Source organism: Hippoglossus hippoglossus, chromosome 3 (genome assembly GCF_009819705.1).
Source record: "Hippoglossus hippoglossus isolate fHipHip1 chromosome 3, fHipHip1.pri, whole genome shotgun sequence".
Taxonomy (NCBI): domain Eukaryota; kingdom Metazoa; phylum Chordata; class Actinopteri; order Pleuronectiformes; family Pleuronectidae; genus Hippoglossus; species Hippoglossus hippoglossus.
Genome location: NC_047153.1, coordinates 31,771,484 through 31,785,830, shown reverse-complemented (window position 1 = coordinate 31,785,830; position 14,347 = coordinate 31,771,484). Strand labels below are relative to the sequence as shown.

The 14,347-nt window shown below is 40.4% G+C and overlaps 1 protein-coding gene across 1 annotated transcript; it reads left to right on the top strand.

Annotated features, from left to right (window-relative positions):
- Positions 1-8,982: 8,982 nt before the first annotated feature.
- Positions 8,983-12,819, top strand: fgf3 (fibroblast growth factor 3). The gene is made up of 3 exons (XM_034581579.1): positions 8,983-10,116; positions 11,066-11,169; positions 11,464-12,819. Exons 1-3 carry the CDS (start codon positions 9,873-9,875, stop codon positions 11,827-11,829), a joined length of 714 nt encoding a protein of 237 aa, XP_034437470.1. The 5' UTR covers positions 8,983-9,872; the 3' UTR covers positions 11,830-12,819.
- Positions 12,820-14,347: the final 1,528 nt, after the last annotated feature.

The window sequence follows — 14,347 nt, the reverse complement described above, 5'->3', positions numbered from 1 at the left end:
TTCTCAGTCACCAGATTTAAATCCAATTGAAAATCTTTGGTGGGATTTAAAGAAGGCAGTTGCAGCAGGGAAGCCATCAAACATCACTGAGCTAGAGGCTTATGCACGTGAAGAATGGGCAAAGATTCTGATTGAGAGGTGTAAGAAGCTTGTCAGCACTTACCGAAAACGTTTGTTAGAAGTTATAAAAGCTAAAGGATGCACCACAAAGTACTGAAGCTGGGGGTTGAATAATACTGCACATGCACATGTGTTAAAAGAGTTACATTTTTCATTTGAACTTCAAAGTTAAGTCAACTTCTGTTGTCAAAATAACTCAAATATGTTTCAATAAATATTTTTTGTTGTTTAATGAGGTTTTTTGTCATTTATTGTCATTATCTTCCATCCAAATCACTATAATGTCTTTTGAGGTGAGGGGGTTGAATATTTCTGATTGCAACTGTATATATGAAAGACCTCTTAACTTCTTACAATAATAAAAGTAAAGTAGCAAGAGCAAATTATTTCTCAAAACTAATAACCAGCAATCACCATTATCCCAGATTCTTTTTAAAACCACCAATAGACTCATAAACCCAGCTCCTTCCATGACATTATAACTAACATTGTACCAGCTGCCACTGTCATTCTCTTCCTGAACTCATTGACACTGTGTCACACATGCGTTCATCTTCCAACCCTCTTGACAACCTACCCACCTCACTCCTAAAAGAAGTAATCAGTACTATTGGCCCTAGCCTTCTCAGAATTATGAATTGCTCCCTTTCTTCTGGCCATGTCCCTGATTATTTTAAGAAACCCCCCATTCAGCCTTAACAGAAAAAGCCAAATCTTGACCAATCACTCCCACAGAATTATCGGTCCATTTCAAAGTCCCTGTTCATATCCCAAATCCTTGAAAAGGTGGTTCTAGCCCAACTTTTAGCTGTGTGTGACAATAATATATATTTTGATAAATTCCAGTCTGGATTTCGCAAACAACACAGTACTGAAACCGCTCTCCTTAAAATTACAAATGATTTATTGATGGCTCCGTATTACTGCTCCTTGACCTTATTGCCACATTTGACACCATTGATCATAACATTCTCATCAATAGACTAACACAGTGCATCAGCAATTTTGGAATTGCCGTTAAATGGTTCAAGTCTTATCTCTCAGATTGAGAAATTTCCTTTTTTTAGAAATTTCTGTTTGGAAATAACATCTCATCCTTAGCGCGACACTGATGAGCGGAGTGCCACAAGGTTCTATTGTTGGTCCCATTCTTATTTCGCTTTACATGCTCCCATTAGGAAACATCATCATCCATTGTAATGGGATATCATATCATTCCTATGCCGATTGACACCCAAATCTACCTGTCTTTTAAGCCGGACAACGTCAGCTGCGTTTTTGTCCTAACAGAGTGCCTAACTGCAATAAAGGAATGGATGTCACTTAACTTCCTTCAGTTAAATTCAAACAAATCAGAAATAATTATCTTCGGTCCTGATCAGCTAGCAGGCAAACTCCTATCATCGCTTGCCCCTGTCAACCAATATTAAAACAATAGCTAAATATCTAGGTGTCACATTCGATTCCCAACTGAATTTTAAAACACATGTTAATGAATCATTAAATCCTGCTACTTCCATCTACAAAAATTCAGGATTGACTTAAAGATTCTTTTAATAATTTTCAAAGCTCAACATGGGCTGGCCCCTACTTACATTTCGCAGCTCTTGACTCCCTGCAATCCAAGTCGCAACCTAAGATTGGCCAGCCTGTCCTTGTTAGCTGTCCCTAGATCAAGGCCGGCTACTGTCTCTGTCAAGGCCCAGAGGCTCTGGAACTCCCTGTCTTATGAGATTCGGCTAGCCAGCTCGCTACCTATCTTTAAATCACTGCTCGAATCATATTTTTATAGGAAAGCATTTTTACAACCACATTTTATGTAGTTTCTTAAATAGGACAGCTTTTGACTCTGCTCTCTATTGGGGTAGGTATGTAGTTTAGTTTTTAAAAAGGCATAGCGGTAATGACGTCTCATCTACTGAGCGGGCCACATGGCTTGCATCGTGATGGCACCACTGTTCCTGGTCTCTCTCTCCCCCTATCTCTCTCTCTTCCCTCCCCTCTTTTCCACCCACCTCTCTTCCCCATTTTCTCCGCTCACCCCAACCAGTCAACGCAGATGGCCGCCTACGCTAAGTCTGGTTCTGCTAGAGGTTTCTATCAGATAATGGGGGAGTCTTTTCTCTATAAATTTGAATGGTCACCTATTGAAATTGACATGATTATTCTTATTCTTATTCTTCAGGCAAATGTATTGGCTTTTTGAGGGCCTAAACATGCTTGAAATCTCACCAAAGTTCAAAAGTGGTGAAAATGTACGTATTCTGCAGTAATTTGAAGTTGGCGTGGCAAAATGGCTCATTAACCCCCCCAAAACGCAGCCCCTTACTTCGCTTTCACCGATCTTCATGGAATTCGGTACACAAGTGACCAAACGCACAAAAAAGTTATGAAAAAAGCAACAGGAAGTTGGCAATATTGGATTTAGTGGCCATTTTGGCCATTTTACACGTGTATTTTAACGAACTCCTCCTAGAGCTTTCGTCAGATCAACTTCAAACATGGAGATTAAAACGACCTCGATTTTTGAGTTTTCGTCACACAGCGTGACTATGGAGTGGTGTCAAAGTTTGATTACACGCCATTAAAACACAAGGTTGTTTTATCTGTATAATGTCACAGTGTCAGTGGTCATAGAGTACTTTGATGTCTTAGACATTGCAAAGGTGAAATATTTATACGATCTGAAGAGAAACAAGAGTGTTTTTGACCTGAACAGATCAATGAGTCTGTTTGTACTGACAATGATAATAATAGGGTGACGTACTGGTAACAGGAAGTAAGCCTCTTTTTACATCTTTGATTTGATTTACATAAAATTTTCACCGTTAGGTCTGCACTAGATGGCGTGGACCAAGATGCATAATTGGTGGGCGTGGTTCGGTGTTGCGTGACGGACACAGAAAGTGAAGTTATCCTTCCTGCGGTGCGCAAAACGCTATACAGCTAAACAATATACAGCTCAAATGAGCTCAGACAAGTCATACGACCATGGTCAGAATTGTGACCTTTCCTCAAACTGTGTAAACATTGAGGTGTGGCAAAGATTGAGTTTTTTTAAATTCCACTATGCATTGTCCAATCGGCACCAAAATCTGTCACATGATCAGAGTCCAGGCCTGAACAGCTCCATATGTCAATATTAACTCAGGGTCATAGTGCCACCTACTGATTCACTGTGAAAAGGAAGTTTTTTTTTAACTCCACTGTGCACTGTCCAATCGGCCCCAAAATTAAAACCTAAGATCAGAGTCCAGGCCTGAACAGCTCTGTGTGTCAATATTATGTCAGGGTCATAACGCCACCTACTGATCAGCGTGACAATGACGTTGTTGTAACTCCACAGTGCATTGTCCAATTGGCCCCAAATTACTCACGCTTCATCAGAGCCCTGACTTGAACAGATCTATTCATCTGTATGTAGTGATAGTGATAGCGCCACCTACTGGCAACAGAAAGTAAGGTGTTTTACAACTTTAATTCGATTTACACAGGAAGTGAAGCGTTCCTGTGGTGCACAAAACGCACGCAACGCGGGGTCATTTCGCCCGGTCCCCAACCGCCCTCTCCCGCGGCCGCATCAGGTGCCGAGTTCACAAGTGCTCTGGCCCGCTCAGTGCTGCCGTGCAGCCCTAGTTATATTATGATTTGGCCCTTATAATTTTACTGACTTGAATACCTTTTATTTCAGTTCATTTATCATTTTGCCATGGATTTTTTATGTGAAGCACTTTGTAACCTTGTTTAGTTAAGTACTATGCAGATAAAGCTATTATTATTATTATTTTGTATCAGTTGGTCCTTACAGATCTGAGCAAATGGAAATGACGTGGAGTTCCCCAAGGGTTCATTCTTGGTCCAGCTCTGTTCAACATTACATGCTCCCACTAGCTTGCATCTTACAAGACAATAAAATATCCTACCATAGCTACGCAGATGACACACAGATTTATCGAACAATAACACCGGATGATTGTTGACCAATACAATACTAAATAAATGCATTGAACACATTAATCAGTGGATGTGCCAGAATTTTCTCTGGTTAAATAAGGACAGAATGGAAACTATTTTATTTTGGTGCCAAAAAGGAACATTCTAATGTCAGTACTCATCTTGAAACCCTACAACTTCAGACCTCAAACCATGTCAGGAATCTTGTTGTAGTTCTGGACTCTGACCTAAATTACTATATATCCACATCAACAGAATATCTCAGGTTTGTTCTGAACACCCTATCAGCTAGCCATATAGGTGGAGACTGGGAGCTTTGATTTTATCCAAAGCATCCTGCCTGCCATGCTCTACAAGTCTGCACCACAACTTTAACAACATTTCCTCATGAAGTAATGGTTATAATTAACAGCAGGTCACTTAGTGTGGAACATCTTCATGATCCAACTGGTCTTGAACCTCTCACTCCTACATACTACATACTATATACTAACCATTACATTACATGCCATCCTCTTAGCTACAAAGCGACTTACAATTAGTGCATTCTACATCTATGAGGGGCCATTTAGGGGTTCAGTATCTTGCCCAAGAACACTTTGGAATGCAGATGGGCATGCAGGTGGGGAAGACTGAGTATCGAACCGCTGACCTTTTGGTTGGAGGACGACCACTCCTCTAAGGTAAAGGTAGAGGAGTATAATTCTTAGCGTTTTTGCAAAGATGTTTTATTACGTCTGAAAAAAGGAGTCGCCAGTAACTTTAATTGTATTGGATTTGGCTGCAACACTGTTTACCCCTGTGACTCCAAAGTGTTTTGTGGAAACAAACACTTCACCCATACCTCCATCTGCATAGTGGTTAGTAGATAATGAGTGAATTTAAATTTTTCGTAGACTATCCCTTTAAAGACCACTCTATAGAACTTTCAAGGGACTTTCCAAGAACTTATTTTAATAACTATTAATTCTACTAGTTTGTTGTTTGCTGATAGATCTTTATCAATACATGATAAAGAAAGCCCTCCCTCAAATGTGAAACGAGGGAGTTGTAGGTACACTGAATCGAAGTCCTTGTTACCAGTTATAGTGTGTGTGTGTGTGTTATTCTAAATATATACTAGAAACTATAGTAGCATAGAAAACATGCACATTGTGGCATAGTTTCCTTTGTTGTTGCCTGCTCTTGTGATAAGTGAATACTAAAGAAGACCATTGTAGTCTAGCCCCATATTCCTCATCTAAGAAAACCTCAAATCTAAACTTAAGTCATTTAGATTTCTACCCTCTATCTGTATCTGCTGCTGAACCTCTTTGTCACTGAAGTAAAATCCACTTCAAGTGAGAATGATTGTTAATAATATTGTCCAACTGTTTTTGAAGCTTGAAAACATGATTTACCAAACCAGCATGCCACAAATTGAAGTGAGAATAGGGCTGTGCAGAAATGAAAAAGAGGGAGTCAGGATAAAAAAGTTGCCAATTTGTTTGCTGTGTCCTGGAACTGTACTAGACTTTTTTTTAAGCGCCTGACAAGCAGGTGAGATCAAAGTCATTGGGACAAAAGAGGCTCAGCAGCGATTTGTCAGGAGACGAGAGGCAGCGGCTGGGTTCAGCCCTCTGATCACTGCCTCGCCAAAGAAAACTGCCCATGAGAAAAAGTACAGCAGAAAGGGTTCAAAGGTCATTTTGATTTGCTCTGGATTACTGGTACCTCCCTTTTCTCCACTAAAAAAGGGAGGTGGGGGTGCAAGAAAAGGACCTGGCTAATAACCTTTGTATTATTGCAGAAAAGAAACCCTTTTGTGCCAAGAGGGCTTTTTGGGGTTGTTGTGGGGGGCGAATTTTTGGGAGGTCAATTAAAAAAGGAGCCCTGAAATTCTTGCCTTTATTCATGGTCGCAGGAGAGAAAAGGGGAAAGTAAAAATGTATGTTTTGGAGTTCTGTGTCAAGACACTTCATGTGGCTGGGTTTTGATTCATTTGTCAAGTGGATGATGGCAAAAGTAATTGTTAAACATATTTCAGTTAGGTAAATAATTAAAAATTGTCCAAGCATTTCTTTTGAAGAAAAAGTATTGTCTTGTCACTTCTAAACATGGTGTGAATGCACCCAGAATGCATTAAGAATGCACTGGGATCTGATCACTTCTGCTACACATGCAAGTGTGCAGTGTAATGTGAATTCAAATGCATCTTTGATCACATTGAAGGACCCATTTGTCAACTTGATATTACATAGATAGCTGGGCAAAACTCCTAAACACAGTTGATTTGCCTCTGCCAAATAGGACAAGGTTCTGAGGTGTGTATCTGAGCAAAGGAATCAAATCTGCTGCTGCAACCCTCGTCCCTCCAAACTGTGCTCTTAGACAACACTCAAGGAAACAATAAAATATACACCATGACTGCCTCTTTGACACGCTGACCAATGTTGTTTTCTGATTTTGACAGTCTACATTCTTTTTAAATCCCTTTATTGTCATGAAAATAAACTCTCTGTCCGGGAACCCTGTGAGACATAGGCCCACTACACTTACTGAATTTCAATAAAAGGTTTGCTATGCTACTAATGGAGAGGATAGTCATTGAACAGACCAGAAGAAATGACACAAGCTGAACTGTATATAGCTGTAGATATTGGAAATGTTGACGCCTGTCAAAACCGACTCTGTACAACTGTTTTGTCCGTAGCCTGTGACAATGAAGGAGATGCTATCAACACCCTGAAACACCACCTGCTCTTCAATGGACTTGGACATTTTGCTGCCCACCCCCAGCTTTTCAGTTCTGATGAAAAAATGACATCCATTATTGTGGAAGTGTAGAATCCTCAGTGTGACCACACTTTCCAGGTATAGTTATAGTTTGTGCATTGACTACAAAATTACCATAATTGTATACATTACTAGTACAATGCAGCTGTTTCCTTGCCTGACAGCATGGATAAAAGATGTGTCAATGAAGATCAAATTTGGAGACACCATCTTCCCTTATGGTCATCCCACACATTAGAACTTTGTGAATAATAGCTGCATGAATTGTATCACAAACAAATTGTTCTCGTTTTTTGGTTATATCCTTGTCCTCTTTCTCTGTGAGTTTGACCTTCACAATTTCTCTGATGAATTAGTGAATGCGACTTATACTTACTAGTGGTGGAAGCGCTTTAAGTGGTGGAAAAGACTGGAAGAGCACTATATATATGAATATAGTCCATTAATTATTTACCTAGGCATGCAAATAGTGTCAACAAAGAAAAGAAATTTGCATCTTTTAAGAAGTTAGTCGAGGCTATGGTTTTCTTAGGAAAAACATTTAGAATTTTATTTATGGATATTAAATCAGCTGCATAATATTTTAAAAGTTGGTGAAGAAGCCTGTAAGGGACTTTTAGCCTTATAACTAAATTATTGTTATTTTAACTACTACTTCATAGAAAACAATTAATAGGCTATATTACTGCTCATTTTGACCCTGGCTGCTTGTTAATTAATTGATCATCATGCTGCTACCAGGGGTGCTGTTCTCTCGATGTCAGGATCTATTTATTTCAAAAAAATGATCCCAGGGTCACTTTTGGATTTGGTATTTTTTAATGAAAAATAATGCATGCATCTCCCCGAGTATGTTTGAGATTAGGTCCAACATTAAAGACCCATAAAGGTCTCCACCCCAATGTGACCCCACATATATCCTTGTAGCCCGGAAATTGTAAATGCTTTCCTAGGGTATCCACACACTGTTGACACTGTGGTGACTATAAGTTTCAGTAAAGAACAAGCAGAGCAGCAAAGTCTGTGAAATGTAGGATTTAATTGTTGGTCTCAGCCCTGCAGAAATAAGACATCTGTGAGACCATGAAAATACATTTGAAGATGCAACCCACTGCTGAAAATATAGTTTGGACTTTTCTGCTAAGGTTTGTGTTGGGTGCATAATGTGAGTGAATTATAGAGTTTAGTATGGACTGGGGTCTCATGTTCTAATGTGTGTGTGTGTGTCTACGTGCCTCACAAATTGAGATCGTTTGCCCTGCTTATTGCTGGGATGCTATGTGGGCGGCGTGGAGGGAGCGTAATTAAAATAGTTTCTGAGAGAAACAGCACACCACATCTGAGGTTCCACCCTCTTCCAGCATTTAACCACATCAAGAGTGTCTCACTTAGAAATGGCCACCAGAACAACCTCAGATACACACGACCTGGCTGATGTTTTGGTGTGTTGTCTGACTTACAAGGGGTTTATGAGGCACAATGTGCACACATTTGTAATTAAAAGAGCAGCCTTTTTCTCATAATCGAATTAAATAAACTGACAGAGGCAAAAAGCTGGGTGATGTATGGCAGGGGAAGACAAATTAACCATTGACTCTCTGGGGGATTCTCAGCAGAGGCCTCCATAGCAGCAGTGGAACAGCGCCAAAGGGCAGAGAGATTTGTAGATGATGGTGCTAATTACCAGAATGCAAACCATAATGTGACCAAGATGGAAGCAATTTAGGCAGTAGTCATTTAGCCTGCTGCTCTTCCGCCCACCGGCTGCTGCTTAGCCAGAGCCCTGGCCTTAGGATGGGAAAAGTCTGGGATAATCCATTGCTCGGGTGAAAGATAAAGAATAATGCACAGAAGAGGGGTTCTTTGTCGAGAGGAGCACATGGAGAGAGCACTGAAACTGATCATTTTTTGTATCTATTTTCTTAATCTAACTTCAACAGAAATTAAGTGTAGAACTAGCAGGCAGTGCTTACAGTTCACAGGGAGGAAGGAGTTTGTAAATATTTTAGAAAAAAGATGGCTGTGAAATTTAACTGCTGAGAGAGGAAACTGGGTTGGATTCCCAGGCCAACCTGCAGCCACAGCTTGACAGCAGCTCTTAAGACCTCTGTGCATCTATGTAAGTGTAGGCAAGAAACCCTGATTCAAAGCAAATTACAAATTAAACGTACATGATTTACTGACCTTAGTTTCTGATGTTAGGTTTACTGGGTACCCTTGACAAGCACCTGTTTGATTGGGGTGAAGCTAGGCCTATTTATACATTATCTATTATGTGGACTACCCATAAGTTAAAAGTCAAGTCATTTTTTTATGACTTCAGTATGCTCAAATGATCAATACATCTGAATGAGAAAGTTGGGTTTAAGCAGCCAGACTAAACCATCCAGTTGGAGAGAGATTGGGGGAGAGGTGTCAGATTATTAAACATAAAATGTGGGAATCAACAGTGAAATTAAGTTGGTTTAAAAAAAAAAAAAAGATTATTTGTTTGTTTTGGTTATGGTAGATTGATTATGTATTACAACATCAAACACATTATTCCTCACCTGTTGCACAGGCTAACTCAGTCTCAGTCCGGCTGTATAGACTACTTTGGAAAGTCTAATTGCTCTTTCAGCAGAAGCGTTCAAGGGAGAGAGCTGTTCCACACTCAGCCACTGTAATTTTATCCACGCCGCAGTCTCTCGCTTCACACAGGGCTGATACCTTTGCCTCCCCCTTTCCTTTGTATCAATTGGTCGGAGTTCAGCCTATTGTCGCCACAAGCTTCTTTTATATCTGCGCTCTGATTGTGCTGCGACTCTCAGTCAGATCCACAGGAGGGACGTCTAGCAGCAGCAGAGCCTTGGAGCGGATCCCACCGCGGGGACGGCTGTGCTGCCAGCGGTATCTCTTGGACTCGTATGTGCTCAGTGCTGGAGCTCTCCAGCTTTTAGGCCCCGACACTTTAATGGGACCCCGGGAGCCGGGCAGGAGTTCTCCGTTTTTTGCCACAATCGTCTCTCCCCGGCCATGCCACAATGCTGATGATACATCTGCTGGTGTTGCTGAGCCTGTTGGATCCCGTTAGTCCCCGGAGCCGCTGCGACCCTGGCCAGGCTTGCGACCCCCGACAACGGAGGGACGCCGGGGGCCGCGGAGGAGTATATGAACACCTCGGAGGAGCGCCACGCAGAAGGAAACTCTACTGCGCCACTAAATATCATTTACAAATCCATCCTAATGGGAAGATAGATGGCTCACTGGAGGAAACGAATCCATTAAGTGAGTATTGACAATTTTTTCACATACAAGCTGTCATTGATAAACATGAAGTATCTAATTTTATATGACACAAGCTCATGTGTTTTCTAAATAATCAGTGCCTCTGTGAAAATATGGAAGTTGTATGGAAGTTTTTAAATGTAAATTGGTGGCATGAAAAAACAAGTTTCACCTCAGGTACTTGTATGAATATCTTGTAGCATACACTTCTTTAGCCTTTATTAAAATGTACAGTATTCAGCAGATTTTTGTCTCTTAAATTCGAATCTGATTGATTAAAAAATCTTATCGACTTTCACCGTCACTTACTCAGTGATGTGGACCTTTTTTTGACGGGACCAGTAGTCCGCAGAAGAACCTAACCCCAGTTTTAATCATGCAAAACGTAATTTGTGAGTTCTGCGAGGGATAGGTGTGAATTGAGGCTGGGTGAAGTTCAGTTTATGACATTGAGTGCATGGTCACGGTTAACATTAGTAGTGTTTGGCTGTCTGCAATGAATGGAAGTTAATATAGCTGCGCAAACGTGCGTGTGTGACAGCGAGACATCCAGTTTAATCTCTATTGGAAGTATCAGCCTGCATTAACTTCCCGTCGGGATAAATGCGCGCTCCCGACGGATGTTTATCTAATTACAGAGCATTAGAGCTTTTCTCTAAAAGCCATTGTCTAATCAAACACTGATTAAAAAGCCAATAAACCCGCAAATTAGGTGCTAAGAGGTGGCCCATAGAAGCGGGAATTAATCCATTTACTTTCGTAAACGTTCATTTATTTTAGTGATTTCGGCTTTATGTTTAAGACTATAGGCTTTTTGATATATGCTATTTCACCCTCGATGAAGGATTGCTGAATTTATAGAGATAAATGGAAAGATATTTGATCATAATGACTAACACCAAACACACTAAACTGTTGTCTAAGAGTTGTCCGTTTCTTTTTGTTGCAGGCATCATGGAAATCACAGCAGTGGATGTGGGAGTTGTGGCCATAAAAGGGCTTTTCTCTGGCAGATATTTGGCCATGAATGATAAAGGGCGACTGTATGCCTCGGTGGGTACAAATTTCATTTCATCATCTCATGTATCACCTTGTCTTCAACACAAACAGCTCCTGGCTTAGAGGGAGAGAAAGATAGGGCAGAAAGATTAACATAGTAGTCCTATGAACTGACTGAATTTCTGCTGGAAATTCTGTTACTTTGTGGATAATTTGCTGTCACACAGAGTCCATACAGAGCTGCGTAGAGTACTCAGTGTCTTTGAGAGTTTGCCCTGTGAATCAAAAACATACTGCAAGCTGCATGACAAATGTGGCTCACTGTTTCTTTCCTTCTCATATCCCCAGGAAGTATTCAACAAAGAGTGTGAGTTTGTGGAGCGGATCCATGAGTTGGGGTACAACACCTATGCATCTCGCCACCACTCAACCGAACAGCCACTGCCAACAGGGGGCATTAGCAACAAGCGACGAGCCAGCGCCAAACGCCAGTGGTATGTTTCTATTAATGGCAAAGGCCGGCCGCGGCGGGGCTTTAAAACGCGAAGCACAGACAAAGCCTCACTATTTCTGCCTCGGGTTCTGGGCAACAAGGACCATGAGATGGTGAGAGGGTTAAGAGACAGTCAGAGCGCACACCACCACACGCATCACCTCAGCAGCCGTGGTGAATGCCGAAGACGCCGGCATCGTGCCAGGAAAGGCCGGGGCTGACTGAGCAGACATTCAGAGGAGGGAGCTGACCCTGTAGTCCTGAGACTGTTCAGAACCATGACCTTGTTACACAGTGTAGCTTGATTTCAATGGAGGATGTGAAAAAACAGTCTTGATGCTGCCTTCTGGATTAGCAGAAGTATTTGTCATTGATGCACAAAGAAAGAAATCCATAGAAGAGGAAGAGAAGACCTATAGCCAACTGAAGTGTTGCGACACATTGGTTGAATTGCCCACACATGCACACACGCACACACAAACATACACTCGACTTCATGCATGCACACACACACACACGCACACACACATACACAAACTGTGTAATCTTCTATTTACTGATGTCTGACTTCTTCAAAAATTCTACTGTCTTACTACTTGTTACTGTAGACAAATGCATTAGTATAGATTAACACTTCAATCTAATTTTATAAAAAGTTCAAATTTAGAACAAGAGACCAATTTATCTTCATCTTTTCACAGAGCTACATACCTTTTGACAGGGATTATTGTAAATGCAGTATACAGGGATTCTGTAGGTTTTCATTTCACTGAAATGATTAACAGAATATAATATTTTGCTACACGAGTGCAAGTGCTAACAAAAATGATGGATATTGAACAGAGTACGTAATAAATCAAAGCACTTTTTGTCAGATTCGCATTAAGACACAAATGTAAAATCAGTATGGGATGTGATATAGTGGAATATTTTTACAATGTGATAGTCTACTGTCTGCAAACTGAAAGAAGTACTTTGTATATTTTACTAATGATATGAATATTTTACTAATGATATGAGTATTTATTTGGTGCCTGTGTTGTAAGTTATTGATAAGACTATTTCTGCATTTTGCCTGTTGCTAATTGTTTCATAGTTATCACTTATCACCTGCTTCCAACATAAATGAATATTGACACAAGAAAACAAGTGGCCAATTTGTCCTTTGTTTTCTTTTTATTTTCACTCCTACACATCTTATGGTTTTCCCTTTAAAATGCAAAGTGTTTTGGTTTCCTCAAGGGGTAAATGCAACTGTATGAACCAGATGTGAAGACGGTTAGACAGCTGTGCCTGTATTTGTCTGTAACTTCCTAAGGATCTCCGTACAAATACAAATCACATCATTGATGATTTACAGAGAGTAGTTTTCTGTGCCATAATCCTGCTCTGTAGAGCTGCAGTGGACAGGTATGGGTGTAACAGTAGGTTAGCTAAGTTTATTACAACATGCAGCCCCCCCCCCCTATCTACATGTGACATTATCTCTCTCTCTCTCTCTCTCTGCTGCTCATTTGTGAAAGTGCCCACCTGTTGCTGCAATACAGCTGAGCAGAAACTATAAAAATGACCATCAATGCAAAATTCATTACAAGAAGCATTCTTTTGGAAGTTCAGGTTTTGCTTTGCCTCACTCCCATCTATAGGTAGCTGCTATAAAGCCTTGTCATTCTATACCTGCGGGCTGGGGAGGCTTCCTGGCTTGGACAATAGCTCCTCCCAAGGGGGGCCTGGGAAGCAATGCCGCCTGAGACTATTGGGCTTTTTTTTTTTAAACACTGAGCAAAAGCCGCAGAGTCAATAAACAAGACAGGTCCTCTTGTAAGCAGAAACTGTGTCATACAAAATGTAACACCTTGTTATGAATGCAAAACTCTAATATTACTCAACAGGAATGCAGGACTTTAGAGGGGCTAGGGCCTTTTGTTTCCTCTCTGTCTGTTTTATCTAATAACATTTATCATCCCAATCTCTTACTACATGTCCTTTCTATCCATGACATCCCACTGAAGGCTTCATCCAACTAAGACTTGGCAGCTGTGCAATAAATACAACATTCCTCTGCAATATCAATTGTGCTGATGGAATAAGGAACCCTTAAATAATATTTTCTTGTGAATCATTTCTTTAAAAAGGTTAAGAATGAACAGGGGTTATATTATCAGCTTATAATTTTGATTACACAATATCAATAAGAACATTCTTGTAATTGTGCTACTTGCCAAAGTTCAATGATGGTTAAATAAATCTACGAAATAATGGCTACACAGTTGAACAAAAAGTGTAAACAAATTTACTGAACCAGTTTTCTTTGTATTAGTACTGTGGTGGGCTGACAGAGACATTCAGGAGTAAAACTGAACACTATAAAAGTGGAATGGTATTTTAAACTCTGCCCTCAGCTCATAGCAGGTGACCACAGCACATGACTGTTCACTTGTAAACATTGACCCCTGGAGGCAGATAGCTGTCTCCCTTTCAGACACCTGGTGACTTGTTGCCAGTGTGAATGTGCCTTTTAATTAATTGAGCTCAGTCAAAATCCCTGCCAACAAACACAGTAACAATCCAATCTAATTTCAGCAGTTACAAAAAAGAGTCATGTTTCAGTCCACATTCATAAGTTTGTCATCTTTTCACCAATGGAATGAACATATTTAGTTAAAAAATGAAGTTGAAGAATATCAATAAATCAAATTATTGAGCAAAGTGGTAAACAATGATACAAATTGACAATAT